General features: G+C 31.6%; 1 protein-coding gene across 1 annotated transcript; it reads right to left on the bottom strand.

Moving 5' to 3' along the window:
* Nucleotides 1-8: 8 nt before the first annotated feature.
* Nucleotides 9-2,147, bottom strand: LOC140864451 (phospholipase A(1) DAD1, chloroplastic-like). Its single transcript, XM_073268644.1, has one exon. It carries the CDS (start codon nt 2,030-2,032, stop codon nt 713-715), a length of 1,320 nt encoding a protein of 439 aa, XP_073124745.1. The 5' UTR covers nt 2,033-2,147; the 3' UTR covers nt 9-712.
* Between the last annotated feature and the right edge of the window lie 21,191 nt (nt 2,148-23,338).

The raw sequence follows: 23,338 nt of genomic DNA, 5'->3' as shown, positions 1-23,338 counted from the left end.
CAGCGCCTCAAGGCAAAACTTCATTAGAAAACTAATTAAAGAGTGTTACAAACCCTAATACTAGTGACTATTATAAAAATCAATTTCTCAAAGACAAGTGAGAAAATAAATAATAAAGTTTCTCCTAAAAAGCATTCTATATGTAATAGAATAAAAAAAACAGAATAAGAAGAAAAAGTACTCTTGAAGCCAAAACACGTGAGTAGCACACTTCTTCGATCAACAATCTCCGAATTGTTCTTCACGGCTTCAAGCACTATGTTCAACCGTCAAGCTCCAGCCGTTCTACGAACGTATTCTTTTGCTTATTAAAAATCGCGGTCTCTCAATGATCGATACCTTCCTTGTAGGCGTATGTCATCAATAAATAGAGCAAGAGTCCTTCTTTAGAATTTTCCTTGTAGGCGCAGGACTCTAGATCTTGATCAAGGCAAATCTACACAATAAAGAATTAAATCAATAGACATTAGATAACATAATATTCTGATAACTTTAACTAAATCAAGTTATTCAAGGAATTAAATAACTTTATGTCCAAGAAAGACAAAAGATAATTAATAAAATCTTTTTCAAAATAGGATGATTTTAAGAAATAAAATATTTCTTTCAAAATTGTTAAATGAATGAAGGAATATTGTGTGTATCTTCTATCTATCTATATATCTACACAGTCGGAGACGGTAATCGTCTGACTTTTTTTTTATTATCTAGACTAGACGAAAGCCGTGGCTTGATCTCCTGATGTTTGCTCTATGACCCTCTTGGCAGTGGCTCTGAGAGGGCAATTTGAACTAACAAAATTATCTACCAAGTGAAGATATGTCTTTAGATCGTGACATGTAGCAACGTTTCCATTGCTTAGATGGGGACAGTCTCTGCTACTAAGTCTAAGTTCTTTCCCGATTTCAGCGTACACCCATTGTGTGTCCTCCATGCGTTTGTGTAGCCATTTGGATAGTCCCCCCGGCCCGTTGCTGCTGGTTCTTTGAGGGGCGTTTTCCTCAAGAACGAAGCCGGGGACTTTAGTGATGGGATCGTCCGAGTTGACGATTCTAAGCACTTTGGTGCCGTTTTTCTCTAGCTGGCGGCGGAAGTTTTTGTTCCCCACTCTGGGGCCGCCGAAGGAAACGACGGTGACTAGAGGTGCGTGTTTGAATGTGGTGTTGATGTCATGTGCGGTGAGTGTGGCCAATGCTGCTCCGAGGCTGTGGCCAGTTACGGTGATGCTTAGGGGTTCGTCGGCATATTTTTGTAGGATTTTGTTGATCTCCCATCTGATGGAGTCCTGTAAGCTAGGTGGACCCCCTGCGGCGCTGGATGTGTACAAGCTCAAGAATCCACTTTGTACCATGGACTCGCACTTGTGCGGCGCCATGTCGCAAGGCAAGCAAGTCAATGTGGCACGTAAATTCTCCACCCACTCCATGCACGTGGCCGTGCCACGGTACGCGATCACCACGTCCCGTCTACCTAGCCTAGCGATCTCGGCCTTGTCGTCGCACACCGCCACGTAGCCGATCCAGCTGGACCGGGGCGACACTATCCTCTGTGTCCAGTTAGGCAAGTTGACCCCACAAGTGGCATGCAGACTCTTGGTCACTTTATACCCACCTGCAGCAGCCCCAACTGATCCGCAATCACTCAACATGGAACCCTTTGGGTACCGGCACGTGGCCGTGTCGAAGTCGAAACACCGGTAAGCCGCCTCCACGAACTCCCCGTACCGGAGAATCTCGTCCCTCAACCCGTCGTCTAATGGATCCAGCAAACCCTCCCAGTTCTTGATCCCTTGAAACTCCATCCACTTATCCTTGATCCCCACACCATTCGAACCCGCGCCAACATTAATATTATTGATCCCTTCTGACTTCCAACTACTACTGTTGGCCTTCAAACTCAAATTACTATGGCTCCCTGCACCAACTTTCGATTTCGATTTCGATTTCGAACTGAACAGACCACTACTGCTCGAACCCTGTAACAAAGAAATATTACTGCATGGGCTAAACACCCCAGTCGAAAGCTTGATCATATCACGCACTAAAAACCGATGGATCGATCGAGTAGTGTATATAATTTAGTAGTTATAATAATTGGCTGGCTGTTTGTAATAAATTCAATATAATATTTGTTCCCTTGTGAGGAAATTAAGAAGCAGATTGGATTAATGAATTTTTGGAGGATGTGAGAATTTATATAGTCCGCGGGGAAACGGATTTTGTGAGGAAAAGCAAAGGTGAAGGAGTGAGGAAAGAGGGGTGGGTGAGTGGGTGGGACGGTGTTTTTGCGTTAGGGGGTGAATTGAAAGTGATAGTTTAATTTGGCTAATTTTGTGTGTGGGGACATTCAAATTTTTATGCTTACTCCAGCTCACTTTTTCTATCTGCCTAAAAAACGTTTGTCATCAAATTTTAATATCTTTTTTGTACATACACGTTGAGTTAATTTTATATATTATTTCTCTTTTCTTTTTATATCGAAATATGTGACAAAGGGGTGGAGTACTATATAAATCATCGGTTTACATACTTTATTCTTTCTAGCTTTTTGTTTTCGAAATGAATTGCATGCTTCGGACGTTTTATATGCTTCAAAGGGCTGTCTTTAATTATATATCATATTGAGCTGGTCTTTCGTGAGACGGTTTCGCCGGTGATTAGACGAGTCAATTTGACTCATATTTTTCATTGGTCGAATACGAAATCCGTCACACAAAAATAACCAATTTTATTTTTCACGATAAATGTAGGTTGAATCAACTCATCTCATAGATATATATTAGATTCGTAAAACTATCTCACAAAAGTCCTACTTTTGATTTTTTTTAATATCGGGTTAAGTACTCCTCTAAGTTCTCACTTATTATAAGTAGCAATATTATATATTTTTTAAGGCGGCAATATTATATTTTCATTCTTATATTTAGGTAATTTTTTAGATTTAAAAAAAAAATTGCTTTTGAGCTTTTATTTTATAAACTTTCCAAAATTTGGTGGACATATTCGAAAGCAATTTTTAATGCAATCTCAAACACTACTTAACTCCTCTAAATCATCTAAATAAAATAAAATTGTTTACTCCATCGACGCGATTAGAATTAGCAGAGACAACAAATCAAATCGAATATTGTTATTTTTGAAGCCGAACTTGAAATTTTCACCCTTCTTGGAGCTATTTCAATTTTGAAGGAATGATTTGAAATGACTCAATATTTAAAACCTCAAAAAATAACTAGATTGGATGTGAAAGCATCGTCAAATTGATTTAATCAAACAAATCAACATATTTTGAAATTCTTAGCTTCAAATCTATCAATTCAAATGCAATCTTGATTAATTTGCTCGATTTGTTTGACGAGTACCATTTGCTATTCATTCAACGCAATATAGGGAGAATCACATATAATTGAACTTTGTTGATCAAACATATAAAACAATTTGAGTCTAAAGTCAATTTAAGAAGATATGTTGGGAAAACTGCAAATTTGATCTTGTATGTTTGTTATTTTGCGATTTTGGTCTTCTATGTTTTCGTATTTCAGTTTTAGTCCTGCATGTTCCGATTTTTGGCAATTTAAGTTCTTTTTATTCGAAAATGCTTACGTGGCACTGTACATGTCAGCTCCACGTCAGCACTGAATTGGTGTCACGTCAGCGCCACGTCGGAAAAAAGACTAAAATTGCCAAAAAAAATAAAGATACCGGACTAAAACTTAAATCTGAAAATATAAAGAACTGAAATCGCAAAGTGACAAATATAGCGGACCAAAAAAACAATTTTTCCAAAATATGTTTATTTAAACTCAATTATAATTATTGATAATTCAAATGATATTCAAAGGGAAATATAAAGAGGAGATGGTTTGACGAAGTTGACATGGGCCCATTGAATATAAAAACATTAATTAAGGCATAAAATAAACGAGAAAAATTGAATATATAGTTTTCCGTCCACATATTGAGGCACGTGCCATTCACAGGAACGCGTCTCAGAGCAAAGAAGACAGCGTATTCAATATCTTTTACCCCCGCATGTTTTCGACTCTGCTTCTCTTTCTTTTTTTATTTTCCGGCGCAATTATCCACTTAGATTTTTAATTCAAAGTTATGGAATAATTATTAGGGGAACACCGATAAATTAGATCTTACATCCCACGAAACTTTTAAAAGTGGAAATTCATCAATATATATGTTTGAGGATCTATTATTTTTTCGGTGAACTTATATATTTTGATGAATTTTCATTTTTAAATTCATTATTAGAGTAGTGCATGTACAGATAGGGTGAAATTTTCCAAAAAAATTGTAATTTTTTTTAACTTTTTTAGTCATTTATCTTTCGATTTTTGATAATTTTAATTTTTTTCATCGAAAGTGCAAAGATGCATCCTGTAAGACCCACACTAGTTTCAAGTCATAAAAAAAAATTACAACTACAAAAATAAAGAAGATAGCAGACTAATTGCTGGAATTTTATCAGATATTTTCCATGATTATTAATTTTCTTGATAGATATCTAGAAAATAAATTTTCAATGTTTAAACCGCACGAGTTGATTGTAAATGGTAGCGACGTATCGAAAAATTTAGATCGAAGAGAGATTCGCGAGGTCAAAATAATTGGGTTTTGTGAATGTAAGAGATTTTTTTTTTTTTTGACGGTGTTTTGGATTGTGATATTTAAACGGTGTATTTTGATTGATGCGCATAACGTATTTTAAGAAGCAACGGAAACTTTTATTTGCATAGAATGGTAATTATAATCAACATTTTGAATGCCGCTATCTATGTAAATAAGTGTTTGATGTGGTTGATACGATGAAAATTAATTGTTTAATATGCACTTAACTTATACTTCATCTATGTACCAAATTTAATCATATTACATAAATTACTTATAATATCTATCGATGTTTTATCATTTATATTACACATTCATATTGGGTCATCCATCACTTATCAATGAGTCCCGAAAATTATATGCGTTGGCATCAATTCAATGCATTAATGATTAGTTTGAATTAACAATATAGTTTATCCGATTAGATTTTTTGAGTGAGAAATGTACTTGGTGATGACGCAGTGCACACCCAAGTCAAAAACTAATTGATCTATTGAAAAAGGCTTTTGTATTTTATTATTGTGTTATTTATATTTGTTTTATATGAAAGCGATCAAATATGTTATTTATTATTTTATTGAAACCCGTCTTCCATTACCCAATTGTTGAACTGGAACATAAAATAGATTTGGTTCCACAAGTCCCAAACAAATTTATTAATCGCAAAAACTATTATTTTGATCAGTGTTTTCATAACTGAACCGGTGATCAAATCGGTTTATCTAAAAAAATTGGTCCAACCGATCGGACCGTTTTAACCGGACGGTCGAACCGAAAAACCGTTTATATAATATAATATAATAAATAATATATTTTAAATTTTAAAAACTCAAAAATGTATATAAATAGACAAAAAAATATATATATTTGTCATAGTTTTAAAGTTAAATAAATATGTAAATATATTCAAAATGTCAATTATAGTTCTAAATTATTTAAATAATTAATTATTTAATTTTTAAAAAATAAATAATTATTAAAATATGTTTTTAATGAAGTACAAATTCCAAATAATCATGTATATATATAAAAAATATTAAATTTAAACTTTTTAAAATAAAAAAATTCAAATTTTCAAAAAAAAAATTCGAAAAACCGGTTCAATCGGTTTTCCGGTTATTGACTGGTCCAACCAGTTCTTGACCGGTTTTGACCGGTTGGACTGGTTTTCCGGTTCCTGGTGAAGTTCCGGACCGGACCGGCCGGACAGATGACCGGTTTCCGGTCGAACCGGCCGGTTCGGTCCGGTTTTAATAACACTGATTCTGACTGTTACATGGACTAATTTAATGTAACGGAATTCTCGAAACCGATCCCAATCATAGAAAAGTGTTATTTTTTTACTGTAATTATATATGGATCGAGTCAATCTATTTCATGGATATAAATCTGTGGGAATATTGTCTCCCAGAGAACATAGATTTATATTAAAATAATAACTGACACGTTATTTTAGCATAAAATTAAAAACTCTATAGATTAATGAGAGTTGATATTTACACTTCATTTTTTGTTATTTGCATTCCACTTGTGAATAAATTGAACAAATATTTTACACATGAAGTGGAGTGTAGATAATACAAAATGGAGTGTAAATATCTACTCTTTATATTAATTTCAAACTTATTTTACAATAATTACTAAAAATTCTTATAGTTATTTCAAATATATAATAACTCCCAACCACTTTAAAGTAATTTAATGAACCATTTATTTCATGTACATGTGTGGACAGAAAGCTCAGCTAGCACAAATGGATTCATTGAGGACCATGAATCATTGGCAACATATGAAACCAGACTTGTCAATCTAAATTCGACTCCTTGGACTTTTTATTTGATTCTTTAATTAATTAATATCAAAATGTAGCGCCTTTATGTCCAGATTTTTTGTGGTTGAATTCAATGAAATAAACCCTGGAAATCGCATATTACAAGTCATCTAATTAAACCATTCAAATTAACGATGCACACGGATTAAATTAAATTAAATTAAAATAAAATAAAATAACCTACCCCAAGGCTGCTAGCCAACTATATATATATTTCTTTTCGAAATTGGAAATGGTCACACGAATGTATAGGTTCGAAGCACTTCACGTAAAGATTAATATCTACTACGCCACTTTTTCCCATCTTTAGCAAGCCCTTTTTGGTCTATCATTTGAACACTATATTCTCTTCGGCTAGAATCAAATCATTGGTAAAAGGAATTATATTATTTTTTGTTTTTAAAAACTGTATAAAATTATAGCCAATTGACTCGATTTTAATTTCATTCAAGTTGTTTCGGTGCAATTAATAATTACCCCTGCTAAGAGATCAAGAACATAACCTTGACGTTTAAGTTATTGCATATTTTAAAAGATTTGACTTGCATCATTAATATGAACTATATTTTTTATTAAAGAGAAAAATTATCGGTCCTACAATCGATATAATAACCAATGTCATGTGTCCGACAATCGATCAAACGTGATGTTTATGTTGTTTATGATTTAAAATATTTAAGTTGTACTGTTATCATAATAATTTTCTATAACTTTCGATAATTCGACAAAATTTTCAATCTTACAAAGGTTACATGTGCAAAAATATAAGATGTGTTATATGCTCTGAAATACAAATTCTTTTATTTCCAGTTTCTACATTGAATTCCCACACGTTTTTTTAAAAAAATTATATCGCGCGAATCTATCTTTAAATTCATACTTTCATTATTAAGTCACCACCTAAAACCAAATTTTCAATTTTTTATATCTACCATTTGTAAATATTTGGGTTCAAAAAAACATTTGTAAATATTTAAAATCACTTTGGTTCATTTGTCATGTATTTATACATTGGTTCAGAAAATAAAACGGGATTTTGAAGAAAATATTCGAAGATTATGTGCATGGTGGAAGTTCTTTTTTATCTACTAATCTCCTATTCTTGTTTTTTTGTAACATATAGTACCGTCCAATCCCATCAAGATTTAATACACTTTTTTAACCTTTTTTCGAATTAGTTAAGTTTCTCTCGCGGGGAAAGTTTTTGCTCAAAGTCCATGAAAATTATTCCGTGAAGGGTTCTGCGAAACTAGTATGGATAAATTAAACAAGTTTAATTTAATAGCTAATCCCGCAATAACATAATCATCTAGAGAATATTATTGCAAACTATACACTAATAGTTGTTTAATTGGATTTCTATCACTAATTATTGTCTAATAAGCTGATCAATTACCCAAGTTTTTTTTTTTTTTTTTTGTGCTAAATATGTGATCATGCATCCAAAAATATTCAAGCATGAGCATGCTGATATATACTAATAAAGGTCTAAAACTATCTTTTTAAAAAATATATTACTCTTAAATTAGTCGAATGAGTTTTTCATTAATTGGAAACTATTTTAATTTTATAGTTTTTTGTGGAGACTTTCTTACTTGTTTAAAGGTTAACTTTTTTTGGATTTCAGGAGATACGATTATTGTACCAAAAAATGGATTCTTTCTTTCATCGGATAAAATTACCAATTTTATGATATAGATTGGAAGAGGCTGTACGTGTATAATTCATGATTATCCCTATATGGTCGGCTATAGATTAGTTATTATGAACATCTTTAGGCATGTTTAATATTCTACCGATATTAAATTGTTGATTAATACTATCTAAATATTGATTTCAAAAAAATCAATACTAGTAGACGTTTATCAACATAAGTCGTATTATATGATGCTTGTTTTTTTAAAAAAAATTGGTAATGTGGGACAAAATATACATAAAGGGTGTGTTTACTTGGCTTGATAACCATATGATAAAATTGTTATTCCAATCTCATCCATTGTTTACTTAAAAAAAATCAATTTTTATCAAATCTCAAGGCCCGTCATTTAACCTTATTTTATGGGATATCTCATCCTTAATTATATATGGTATAACATATCATTAATAATATTTGTGAAAAACATCTACAGAAATCCTAATCTACCCTCTTTTCATTCCTTTGTTTCCTTACCAATTTCTCTCTCTCTCTTTTATAACTTAGTTTATCAATTTTAACTATTTTAAAACAATGCATATTTTTATACCAAATAATTTTGATACGTGAAAATGACTCAATTGTGAATCAATAATTAATTGGAAAAATTGCAATTTTGGTCTTATATGTTTGCCACTTTGCGATTTCAGTCTGACCGCTTAATTCGGTATCAACTAGCAAGTGCACTAGGTCAAGTAATAGTAAAGTGGACAGAGAGTCCAAGTATCGATCCCACAGGGACTGTTGTCAATTCTCAAGAATTAATTATTTTACTTAATCTAGAAAAAATAATAAAACAAGTGCTAAGAATTAACTAAAATTTAATTACTAAAATAAAATAAGAATTAAACTAGAAGAAAAATAAATTCAATTAAATAGAGACAACCAAGACACACGCAGGTACCAAACAAATCATGCAAACAAGTGGCAAATCCAGGATCCAGATTTAATCTTAAATCACGGCGAATTATCCTATCTTGTTAACAGTCTATTTCTAGAACATGTTAAACCTATTCAAGTTATGACGGATTAATTTTCATAATTCTAATCAAACATGAATGCATTCAATATTTGTGATAATTCAGTTTTCACCTAAATCCGCATACTGAAACCGAATACTATTTCTATTTGGTTTAACCATATGTCAATTATTGGAGTGATCGAAATCAATTCCTCCTCTGTCAACTTGGAATCAATTAACAAGCAAGTAAATAGTTGATCAGATTATTCACAAGAACAAAATATAAATCCAACAATCAATAACTTTAATAAAGATCTAAAAATCCCAAATCAAAATCCACAAATTCAACATAAAATTGTCTGGCCCAATCTCGCGGTCTTGGTTAAAGAAAAACTACTCAAATAACGAAAACAATATTCAACAAAAGTTTAATAATCTAAAGAAGAAAGGAAGAAAAACTCGAATGGAGCGTTCTTCAATCTCCAAGCCTCCTAGCCGCCGTCTCTCTTATGCGATTCCAACTCCTTTTCACGTCTGACAATCTCCTATTTATATGTCTTTGAAAGCCCAAGAAATAAAGCCCGAAAAGTTGAAAGTTTTAATTCCCGAAAATTCTATTTTTTCTGATTCTGCGACATGCACGGACCCTGGATAAGGGTCTGTGTCTAGGTCCATGCATTAAACTGGAAACACCGATTTTTTTTACGAAAATGCACAAACCCTTATCCGGACCAATGCATGGGGTCCGTGCATACATCCTTGCCTGCGCAAAGTTTTTTTGAAAAATTCATTTCTTTAGTTCTAGCCATCGGATCGAGCTGAAATTTGGACAGCAGCTTTAAAACATCTGGAACTTCATTTTGAACGGTAAAGATTGGATTTGGAGCTTATAAAATTAAATTTGAATTTTTGACCAAGGCTGCTCCGTAATTAATGCTTCACAAATCTATTTTCCTACAAAATTAACACCCGAGAAGTAAAATACACACACATGTACTAAAACACATAAAAGCTATTAAAACAATATAAATGCACATAAAATAAACATAAAAAAATCACGAACTAATGCATACAAAATGTACTTATCAACACCCCCATACTTAACTCTTGCTCGCCCTCGAGCAAGACATGCAAAAATAATATGCAAACGAAAACATAAGTAAGGATGATTCATAAATGTGCACAGCCTCCGAGAAGTTCAATCACAAAACCAAAAACACAGACATGCTCTCAACTTTTCATAATACACTTCCGGTTTAACATGAACGTGTGTGTGTGAAATGTCATTCCAGTTTCATGCAACTTAGATCGAATTCGTCTCAAATCTATTTAGGGACCTATGACAAATCAGTGCAAGTATCACAATCTAGTGCCCATTCCTTCCAACGACCTCTAGAATAAACCCACCTCCCTTAAGATAATGTATTACACACCTCTGGATTTTGCACTCGGTATTGCTTTAGCCCCAATAATTACCCGCTGACTTAGCTATAACTTGCTAGGATACGAAAAATCATTCTATTTTTTTTTTCTAATCCCATCGTCTATAGCCCGGATGGAGCATCAATCCCATTTAACCCACATACTTAGCCTTAAATTTATTTTTTTTTATAGGATTTCAATCCTTTCAAGGCCCGGATGAAATTGAATAATTTTTTTTTCTAGGTGCACCCAAGATCATAAGTGTCTTACTAGAGCCTCATCAAAATTCATAGAACACAATTAAGATCCACAAACCACCTATTTTCGTGCAATGGTCAAACAGACAGAAACTTCATCAAATATTTTGCTACAATTCACTGGTCTAACATTAGTGATTAAAAATATTCACTGTTCAACCTACAGTTTCTCATGTCCAGTCAAGAACAAAATTTTTCAAAAAACCATTTTTTTTTCAAATAAACTTCATCATCATTGGCTATTATGACTCATCCAACTCATGCAAGAAAACACAAACGAACAAAAACAAACAATATGAAAACAAACACGAAACATGACAGATGCAACACAAAAACATAGATAATAATGCAATAACTAATCTACCCCCCCTCTCATACTTATCCAAAGCATTGCCCTCAATGCTCCAGAACAATAAACAGAATGCAAGAAAAACAAAAACACAATGAAAACAAAAATAACACTCCCCTGGTTTTTGATTCATCCTCTTCCTTCTTGATAGTATCCGCTGGGATGATATCAGCAGTCTAGATTTATCGGCGGGCACGGCAAACTGGCATGGGAAAGAAACAAAAATCAAATAAAAACAAAAAATAATAATAATAAAAAGCAAAAACAAAAACACTGGGTTGCCTCTTAGTCAGCGCTAAATTTATAGTCTATAGCCCGACTATGCAGAAGCAACCATCAAAGAGCGGTTGCCGCCCATAGTAAGAATCATACGACTCTACGTATGAGTTTTGATTTTCTTCGCCCTCAAGCTTGGCGTGATATATACTTTGTAAGCTCGTCGGTCCAACAACACTTGGTCTGAAATTTTTTTTTTGGAAGGAGACTCCGAATCTAGGCTGAAGCTCATAGATGATGGAATATGCTAGAGGTGGCGTCAATGGCAAGAACGGATCTTCTAATGGTGTGCATGAAAAGACCATTGACGAGGACAAATCTTTCGCCTTGTATATTTCTTCCTCCTCCACTGTAACTTTTGGCTCTTTGTCACATTCAAATTTCTCAAACAAAATTTCTTCTTGATCTGGCTCAATTACGGTCGCAGGATCACACTCCCATGCAAATTGATCAACACAAATCGCTTCATTCTCTTGATTGATATCAGGAACTGACTGCATCAGAAGCTTCATTTGTTCATCCAAGAAACTCAAAGAATTGATTTGAGTTTCTGAAAAATTTTGGTTGATCTCTGACTGTCTATTAACAATGTCCTGCAACTGATTCAGAAATTCTTCAGAATACTCTCCATTCTCCACGTTATGCTCACGTGGTTGATTTGAAAATTTTGGATAGTGGGGTGTTGGAGGATATTGGTGACTCCGACCTTGCAGTGAAGAATCTCAATGTCAATGGTAGTCGAAATCTACCATATCATTTAACAAGTGCATCACACTGTCGTAATCTCTCTGAAATAGGTGACTGCCAGTTGGCAAAGCTCCATAATCCATCCAACTTCTTGTTGGCTCATCCAAACCACCATAGAAAATCTGAATTAGAGTGTAGTTCGAAAAATCATGGTATCAAAATCTGTCTGCCAAATAATTGAATCTCCTCCAAGCAACATAGAATGGCTCCGAGTATTGCTGTCCAAAACTTGTGAGTACCCGTCGATTATCCATCTCCAAGCACCTCACAAGTAAGAAAAATTAATATTAATAATTAAAAATAAAACAAATGCAAGAAAAAAAAATGTCTAGTCTCAAACTAATAATCTATCCTAATATTAACTGAACAGAGAGTGCACTAGCAAGTAATAGTAAAGTGCACTAGGTCAAGTAATAGTAAAGTAGACAGAGAGTCCAAGTATCGATCCCACAGATACTGTTGTCAATTCTCAAAAATTAATTATTTTACTTAATCTAGACAAAATAATAAAACAAGTGCTAAGAATTAACTAAAATTTAATTACTAAAATAAAATAAGAATTAAACTAGAAGAAGAATAAATTCAATTAAATAGAGACAACCAAGACACACACAGGTACCAAACAAATCATGCAAACAAGTGGCAAATTCAGGATCCAGATTTAATCTTAAATTACGGCGAATTATCCTATCTTGTTAACAGTCTATTTCTAGAACATGTTAAACCTATTCAAGTTATGACGGATTAATTTTCATAATTCTAATCAAACATGAATGCATTCAATATTTGTGATAATTCAATTTTCACCTAAATCCGCATACTGAAATCGAATACTATATCTAGTCGGTTTAACCACATGTCAATTATTGGAGTGATCGAAATCAATTCCTCCTCTGTCGACTTGGAATTAATTAACAAGCAAGTAAATAGTTGATCAGGTTATTCACAAGAATAAAATATAAATCCAACAATCAATAACTTTAATAAAGATCTAAAAATCCCAAATCAAAATCCACAAATTCAACAAAAAATTATCTGGACCAATCTCGCGGTCTTGGTTGAAGAAAAACTACTCAAATAACGAAAACAATATTCAACAAAAGTTTAATAATCTAAAGAAGAAAGGAAGAAAAACTCGAATGAAGCGTTCTTCAATCTCCAAGCCTCCTAGCCGCCGTCTCTCTTATGCGATTCCAACTCCTTTTCACGTCTGACAATCTCCTATTTATATGTCTTTGAAAGCCCAAGAAATAAAGCCCGAAAAGTTGAAAGTTTTAATTCCCGAAAATTCTATTTTTTCTGATTCTGCGACATGCACGAACCCTGGATAAGGGTCCGTGTCTAGGTCCGTGCATTAAACTAAAAACGCCGATTTTTTTACGAAGATGCACGAACCCTTATCCGAACCAATGCATGGGGTCCGTGCATACATCCTTGCCTGCGTGCAGTTTTCTTGAAAAATTCATTTATTTAGTTCTAGCCATCGGATCGATCTGAAATTTGGAAAGCAGCTTCAAAACATCTGGAACTTCATTTTGAACGGTAAAGATTGGATTTGGAGCTATATAAAATTAAATTTGAATTTTTGACCAAGGCTGCTCCGTAATTAATGCTTCACAAATCTATTTTCCTACAAAATTAACACCCGAGGAGTGAAATACACACACATGTACTAAAACACATAAAAGCACATAAAACAATATAAATTCACACAAAATAAACATAAAAAAATCACGAACTAATGCATACAAAATGTACTTATCACAGTCCTCTATGTTTTCATATTTCAGTTTTAGTTCTACATGTTCCGATTTTTGGCAATTTAAGTTTTTTTTTCGAAAATGCTTACGTGACATTATACACGTCACATCCACATCAGCGCTGCATTGGTGCTACATCAACGTCACATTGAAAAAAGGACTAAAATTGCCAAAAAAATTAAGATAGCGAACTAAAAGTAAAATCTGAAAATATAGAAGACCAAAATCGCAAAGTGACAAACCTACAGGACAAAAAAAGCAATTTTCCCATAATAATTTACAATATTAAAAAAATAGTCTATTCCAAATTATATATGAACACAAAATTAAACATAATATTATTTAACATAGATGGAGGGTCAAGCTGTAATTCGTCCATCAATCATTGTTTCAATCTCAAAACTAATAACTCAAAGTAAACATGTTATTGTTTATCCATCATTATTCAACATCATTCGAAATCATTTTAATAGTCTCAATTATGATTTATCACATGTAATCTCATCTTATTAAGTAAACACAGCCAAAAGCTTTTGTTAGATCATCTTAGGGATTAATTTGTGAAACGAATTTCTTATTCGACACGAAAAAGTATTTTTTTTATGTCAAAATTAATATTTTTCACTTTATATATATGGATCGTGTCAACCTGTCTCGCGAGACCCACCTTTTATAAATATATGTTGTTCATCAACTCCATTCATCTTAAAAACATATATAATTCAAAAAATTTAAACTGCGCAACGTTTTTAATATTACGTTCTATCGACACACTCTAAACCTGCGAGTGGGTGCTTATACATACGCTACATATACACAAACCGTTCAATACCATGTGAAGAAGTTCGAATCAGTAAAACCCTCCACTGATATAAAAATCTCATAACTTTTTTTTTATCTATAATATATATAATAACATGTCATAAGGGTACGGTCAACTAACTTAAACATCTTTTTGCAATGTTTGAAATGCCGAATTCAATTCATGGACTAAGTTTTGGAGGTAAAAATTTCAACTTGAAGCTAAATTTATTTTTTTTAAAAAAAACGTAGATCTAATTTCGCAGTGGAGAATCTGAATAAAATCATGAGTTTATTATATACTATAATATAATATAAAATAAGCAAAAATATTGAATTCTCTAGTCAGTTGAAATGATGGAATACCGCACTTTGATTTTTGAAGCTTTTCAAGAGGACGCATCAACCTACGTTGAATGGACGATGGAGTAATTAACTGATCCTTTTCCCTTTATTTGGCTTTTAGACTTGAAGAAAATTAAATAAATATTTTTTTCCCATGATTTCTTCCTAACTAATCTAACAAACTTAAGATGTCGATTCAAATCATATAATTAAATTATATTATATGGAGTAGAACTCGCATTATAATTAAAAAAAAAATATTCCATTTATTTATTTATTAATTTTGCCGATCCTGGCCTATTTGTTATATATAATGGATTATCTTTGGGCGAATTAAATCCAACAACTTCTTGTATAGATTTGGATATATATGCTTAGAGCAATTTGTAAATAAACTACTTCAAATTAAGGTTCATGCATGAATACTTCTTCCTTTTTTTTGGCCGAAAGCATGAAGTAGAAATACTTTGACTCTTTTTTCTTTTGAAATATAACTTGGTACGTATTTTGAAAAGTATATATAAAAGCAATTAAGCATGGAACTTGAATAGTATAATTCACAAATTTGACCAGTACCACTCTGCCCAGCTCAGCCGCGAGTGATCATTTGGGAGAGCTTCTTAGAAGCACTTCTCAGCTTTTTTGTTAACAAAAATGTGAAATTTTGTAAAATTTTGTTGAAGAAAAGCTGAGAAGTGCTTCCTAAAAGCTCTCCCAAATACTACCTTAGTCAAGTAATCGTCTGGATCAATAACTGGTGTAACAATCTTCAAGAAATCAGAGGAAGATCGTTAAATATATTTCATCCGACGTTCTAATCAGATATAGTCAAACAATCAAAGTGAGTGTTCGAAAAAAAAGCATCAGAAATATTACTCCTCAAATAAAATTCGAGCTTGATATTTATAAACAAATAAGTATTAATGATTTTGACCTATCTCACTCATACATAGAAATGGCAACGGGACTCGTTTGACCAAACCCGAGATCCGCCTTCCTTTGAACCCTCCCGTGAATTCGACGGACCGGTTCAATCCGGGTTAAACTCATTGGACCCGCTAGGAATTATATAATTTTAAAATATTTATTAAATAAATTTTTTTAAAACTTTAAAAATTAGCAAAAATCATTAAATTTAATTTTAATGTTTATATTAATAATATGTACGACAAAAAATATCCTCACAAATAAAATTTATCGATTTGTATTTAATTAATAATTAATAACAAAATAAAAATTATAATAATATATTTTAATATTAAACATATAATAATAAAATAAATTCGATCAAAAAATATTATAAACTCAAATTATGAATAAATAAATAATTTTTTAGTGTAAAAATATATAATTATATACATATTATATATATTTACACTTTGGCGGAACGGAATGAATCCGAAGCAGGTTTGACCAAATTCGATTCCCACCTCAGACTCGCTTGTAGATCCGTTTAGCTGTGTCTCATTGTCATCCATACTCATACATTAAATAGATGTAAATTTTAACGATTAACTCCCGTATATATATTCCATTTGTGATTTATATACATACCGAAATCCATATGTCAAATCGCCGATGAGGCTTTAGCTCGGGTGCGGATCCTCTGCTGTGCAGAGGAAACCGCACCCCATGTTGTGCCATCAAACGACAGCGTTTGATGGCATAGCCTCTTCTTTTTCTTTTTTTTCCCCTTTTTGTATTTTTTTAAAAAAATCTTTTATTTTAATTTTGTTTTTTTGGTAAAAAATATGTTTTTTTGGGGTAAAAACATAGATTCTAAATTTTGGTTTGTTGAATTCATTGATTAAAATAAAATCAATAAAAAAAATTTGATGAGCCAGCCTCTTGGTTTTTTTTAGAAAAAAATTGTTTTTTTAATTTAATTTATAAAAACTTGTGTCCTTAATTTTATTTTTTTTGAATTAATTAATTCTGATAAAATAAAAAAAAATAATTATTCTCCATACACGTATAATTAGCATATTAATTATACAAAAATTTTGATATAATATCGGTATATACCGTTTAAATGAAAAACTTAAATATCTTTTAATTTAAAAATTTTATATATATATTTTTTATTTATATTATTTTTATATTTAAATTTATACTAAAATTTTTAAATTTCATATCGTTGTCGTATAGAATAATTCGATATATAGCAAAATTAATTACTAGTTTAACTTAAAAATTAAATTTAAAAAACATTTAATTAAAAGATAAATTTTAAAATAATTATATATATATTAATTTATCGTTAACTTTATTTTATATGAATCATATATATTGTTATAATGTTAAATTAATATTTTTAAAATCAATTAATATTATTATATTAATAATAATATTTTTATTAGTTAACAATTTCGATATGAATAATGTATCAAATTTAAAAATTTTGGTACATATAACATATCCAAAAATATGTAAATAAAAAATATAAAATATTTTATACAATATATTTATAATTTAAAAAAAATATATAAGTTTTTTTTTAATACAAAACTGTATATATCGGTGATACCTTCCGAAATTTCAATATCATAAGTACGCAAGTTATACGTATTAAAAATTTTGATATATCAATAATTATTATCTGAATTTCGTTGCAATAATCGATATTAATTATATATACAAAATATTTTAATATATCAAAACTAATTATTATTTTTATTGATTTTATTTTAATTAATGAATTCAACAAACCAAAATTTAGAACCTGTATTGTTTGTACTCAAAAAAACATATTTTTTAAAGAAAAAAACCAAATTAAAATAAAAGAATTTTTTTAAAAAAAATACAAAAAGGAAAAATAAAAAATAATAATAAAAAAGTAAGATGATGTGCCATCAAACGCTGTCGTTTGATGGCATAGCATGGGGTGCGGTTTCCTCTGCACCGCAGAGGATCCGCACCCGTCTCATGTTCGGTTCTTGCTGGTTGCGGATAATTTTTCTAATTTATTTAGGTAGATTTAAAAGTTTTTTATGTAATTTTTCTGTTCGAGATGAGCATGTATCGAGTTTATGCTCAAGTCTCGTATGTAGTATGAGCAATTACTTCATATCTTCTTAATCTAGGCTATCTAGCTTGCACTCTTAAAAAAAAATCCACATGTAAAATCAGAACTAAACAACAAACAATATTTGCGGTTAAAAATTAAAACCGAACACACATCAAAACAACTATTTTTTACTCTAATTTTTTTTAAAAATAATTATTGTATATATTTCGGTTTTCCGACCGAAATCATCCAATCCCAATGGAATGATAGGCGGAGATAATATTTCACAAGCTTTAATAATAATAAATAATCTCTTCTATTTTATACTAATTGAGAAACACATAGTAACTACTATCTTGAGTACATCAATTTTTGTTTCGATTTTGCTTTCTCATCCCCTTCTTATTCACTATTCCACTAAACCTCACACTCCCTTCACCCACAAAAAAATACATATAAAAATAACTTCTATTTTACACACGCATGGGGTATTTTTTATTAGTAAAAATAATAATAATAATAATATAAGCTTTCTCTTGGAACGTGAGGCACAATTCATTATTCTTTCATCGTTACAAACAAACGTTGGCAGAAGTCAAATCCGACAACATAGAAAAAGATTACGATATTATTATTATCTATTATTTAAAACAAAAACAGCATAGTGAATATATTCTTATTCGTTTGATGGTTTATGACTGTGGTAGGCCGGATGATATCTACCATCAATTTTCGAGGACTTCGATAAATTAATAAACATATATATACATATAATTATATATATGAGTCAACATATTCGGAAGATTTTGAATGTTTTATTTACCAAAATGCAAATCACAACGCTGATAATGTTGTGTGTAACACTATAAGGTAATGTGTAGTAGAGTTTTTAAAAAGCATTGCTCAGATTTTTTTAACAAAATTTTGAAATTTTGTTGAAAAAAAGTTGAGAAGTGTTTCTTAGAAGTTCTCTCAAACACCACCTAAATACAAATTAAGACTCGTGTTATTTGTTAGATTATATTATTATTAGCTAATAAGGATATATTAGTCTTTTTATTGTTCTTGTATTTAACATACCTATATAAACATCTTATTGTGTAACTTTTCTTGCACTTTATAATATTGTTCTTGTATTTAACCTACCTATATAAAGTATAAACATCTTATTGTGTAACTTTTCTTTATATACTTTAATTATAAAGCAAACCTTAGTTTTATCTTCTTCAATTTCTTCATGGTATTAGAGCCTTCATCTCTATGGATTTTGATAGTTTTGTGCGTTCGTACAGTTTTTCGTTATTCGTATTTTGATTAGGTTTTTCTTGTTCTCGCATCAAATTGGTTTTCTGTTCCTGTTTGGTTATTGGTTATTCGTGAACACTGTTTGTTGTCATCATAGCTGGTCGTAAAGATTATTCGCTTCAATCTAATAGTGTCAAATTGGATGGAAAAAACTATTTGTATTTGGGCTATGTTATAAGAATTTCTTGCGGGAAAAATCTATGTGGGGTTATTGTTAGAACCTAATGGGGGAAATTTAGGTTCTATTGGCAACTTTAGAAATTTAAAGCGATTATGCAAGTACGCAAGCGGAAGACTTAAAACAATAAAAAATAAATGCGATAAATAAATGCGTAAAATAAATAAAGCGTTAAATGAGATAGGATATGTTTATAGAAGTTCGACGATAAATCGTCTACGTCTCTCCTTTTTGATTAAGATCGATTAACCAAGGATCCACTAGCACTTCAACGTCTTGGTCTTGATAGCTCCAAGGATAGCCGTACAACTCAACACGATCATCGCGTCGATACAACTCGAACACTTGGCCTTAAGGGCTCCAAGGATAGCCTCAACACAACACACTTGGCTTCACACTCAAGTGTTTACAACGATAGCACAACACACTTGGCTTCACACTCAAGTGTTTACAACAATAGCACAACCAACTCACAAACTATTTTTACAAACACTCTCAAATATTTGAATATACCACACAAACACTTTGATAGAGAGAAGATTGCTTGCAAATGAGAGAAGAAATGAGTAGGGATGTCTCCAAATGACCTTGGAAAACCTCTATTTATAGTTGGCAAGGATTTGAATCTGATTTGAGTGCATGAGCGTGTGTTGAAAAGTCAAGGAGTAGGCAAAAAAGTGTTCGGCGCGGCTGCCTGCTTTTACCCATCACTGAGCAGATTTTGTGGAAAAATCATATCTTACAATCTAACCGTTGGATTGATCTGAAATTTTGAATGAAGCTTTAAAACATCTTGATCTTCATTCTGAACGATGTTGATTTGATTTGAACAAGTCAAACATTTCCAGTAATTTTTGGAATCACTTCATCATGTTTTCACATCTTGTTCTGCGCGACACATTTGAAAAATTCATATCTCCCAAGCCATCCGTTGGATTGATCTAAAATTTGGACAGAAGTTGTATAACATCCGAAACTTGAATCTGATTGGCAGAGATTTGATTTTAATGTCTAAATAATTCCCAGTTATTTTCTGAATTTGAATCTTCATGATTCGCTTCATGTTCTGCAGAAATAGGTACTGCGCAAATTTTGTGGAAAAATCATAACTCCATATCTAGCCGTTGGATTGATATGAAATTTTGATATAAGTTTTAAAACATCTTGATATTGACTATGACTGGTGGAGATCGGATTCTGATGCATCAAAAGTTTCTAGTAAATTTTTGAAATTGCTTCTTCATCTTTTTGCTCCTTGCAGAAGTAGGTACTGTGCGAGGCATATTTGAAAAAATCATATCTCTAAATATAGTCGTTGGATTGCTCTAAAATTTGTACAGAAGATTTAAAACTTCCTCATCTCGATTATGAGTGGTGAAGATCGGATTTCAATGCATAAAAAATTTCCAGTAAATTTCGGAAGTTGCTGCTCCATAATTTGACTTTTTCTTGTCTTTTTCTTCATATCCTCATAACAATGTTACATATCATCCACATAATATTGTGTCCATTATATGAGCAATATGAAACTTCATAAATACATTTATAGCTTCAAAATAGCTTTCAAGAATTTATTTGTCAATAAATCTAATCTGCAAAAGCTCACTTTAAATAGTTAGTAACAATTAATCGAGTTTTGTAATCATCAAAACATAATATTATGAGACTTGTTAATGCATTAAAAACATTAATCTCATAACACGAGATTTGTATGCATTTAAGGCATAACAATCTCTCCCTTTTTGATGATCACAAAACTTGGTTAAATAGAAGAAATAAATAAACAATTTAAATTTGCACAATATAATTGCATGAACAAAACTCCCCCTAAATTAAAAAATTAGTTAATAAGAGTTTTTTTTTTAATCAAATAACCAATTTTATTCTCCATGCATTTAACCAAACTAACTCTCCCCCTTAGTTAAAGTATTTAACCAAACTAATTCTCCCTTTTTTTTGTGATAATCAAAAAGACTGGAAAAGTAAATGCAAAAACATGAGAATTGAAATATGATTTATAAAATGCAACACATAAATTTCACATTAAATGTGAGCTTTATAACTTTGAATAAATACAATTAATTTGTATTATCCAACATTAAATTGCTCGAATTTAATATCAAGCTCCCCCTTAATATGACATTTAATTTATTTATGTCCACAAGTGATTACAACTCAATCATGCCAAGTTCACCACGCAAACGAATAAAAGTATTTTCATCTTGTGGTTTTGTAAAAATATCGGCAATTTGATTTTTAGTGTCAACATATTGAAGTTCAACTTCATTTCGTTCGATGTGATCACGAATAAAATGATTGCGAATGTCAATATGTTTGGTGCACGAATGTTGAATCGGATTCTTTGTAAGACATATGGCGCTGGTGTTGTCACAGAAAATAGGGATTTTTGAAAAGGATACGCCATAGTCGAGCAATTGATGCTTAATCCAAAGAATTTGTGCACAACAACTACCGGCAGCCATATATTCGGCTTCGGTCGTTGACAACGCAACACAATTTTGTTTCTTTGAAAACCAATAAACTAAACAATTTCCTAGAAAAAAGCAAGTTCCACTAGTGCTTTTCCTGTCCACCTTATATCCCCCAAAGTCGGCATCACATTACACTTTTAAATCAAAGAAAGAATTTTTCGAATACCACAAGCTGAGATTTGGAGTATTTGAAAGATATTTGAAAATGCGTTTTAAGGAGAACAAATGTGATTCCTTTGGGCATGATTGAAATCGTGCACACAAGCAAACACTAAACATAATGTCCGGTCTACTAGCAGTAGCATAAAGTAAGGAGTCTATCATACTACGAAAGAAAGATTGATCTACAGATTTACCATTTTCATCCTTGTCGAGTCTGATTGTTGTGCTCATTGGTGTAGATGATGATTTTGTGTTCTTCATCCCTAACTTCTTCAGAATCTCCTTGATGTATTTGCTTTAGTTCACAAAGAACTCATCCTTGCACTGCTTGATTTGCAATCCGAGAAAATAATTAAGTTCTCCCATCATGCTCATCTCGAAGTGATCCTGCATAAGTTTGGAGAATTCTTGACAGAGAGTTTCATTAGTAGAACAAAAAATTATGTCATCAACATAAATTTGCACAATCAATAAGTCATCTTTAGCATGTTTGGTAAACAACATAATATCAATCTTTCCTCTTGAAAACCCATTTGAAAGAAGGAAAGTTGATAATTTTTTATACCAAGCTCGAGGAGCTTGTTCTAAACCATACAATGCTTTAAGTCTATACACATGATCAGGCAAAGAAAGATAAACAAAGCCATCAGGTTGTTCAATATAAACTTCTTCTTTCAATTCACCATTAAAAAAGGCACTTTTGACATCCATTTGAAATAACTTAAAATTTCTAGAGCAGACAAAAGCAAGCAACATGCGAATATATTCAAGTCGGGCAACAGGAGCATATGTTTCATCATAATCAATGTCTTCTTCTTGACTATATCCTTTCGCTACTAGCCTAGATATATTTTTAATGATAGTACCATGCTCATCAAGTTTATTCCTAAAGTCCCATTTAGTACTAATAATAGATCTATCATGCGGCCTAGGAACAAGACACCAAACATCATTGCGCTTGAATTCATTTAATTTATCTTGCATAGCAATATTTCATGCATCATCTAATAAAGCATCATCAATGCACTTAGGTTCAACATGCGAAACAAAAGCAAGATGATTGCAAATATTATTAAGTGAAGAGCGAGTGGTTATTCCCTTCGAAGGACTACCAATGATAAGATCCATAGAAT

The sequence above is a fragment of the Henckelia pumila genome, chromosome 4, assembly GCF_033568475.1.
Source record: "Henckelia pumila isolate YLH828 chromosome 4, ASM3356847v2, whole genome shotgun sequence".
Taxonomy (NCBI): Eukaryota; Viridiplantae; Streptophyta; class Magnoliopsida; order Lamiales; family Gesneriaceae; genus Henckelia; species Henckelia pumila.
Note: the sequence above shows the minus strand (reverse complement) of the source record. Positions and strands in the feature narration are given on the sequence as shown.

Excerpts from the sequence above, each read along its gene's own strand:
- LOC140864451 (XM_073268644.1), bottom strand. The coding sequence starts at position 2,032 with ATGATCAAGCTTTCGACTGGGGTGTTTAGCCCATGCAGTAATATTTCT.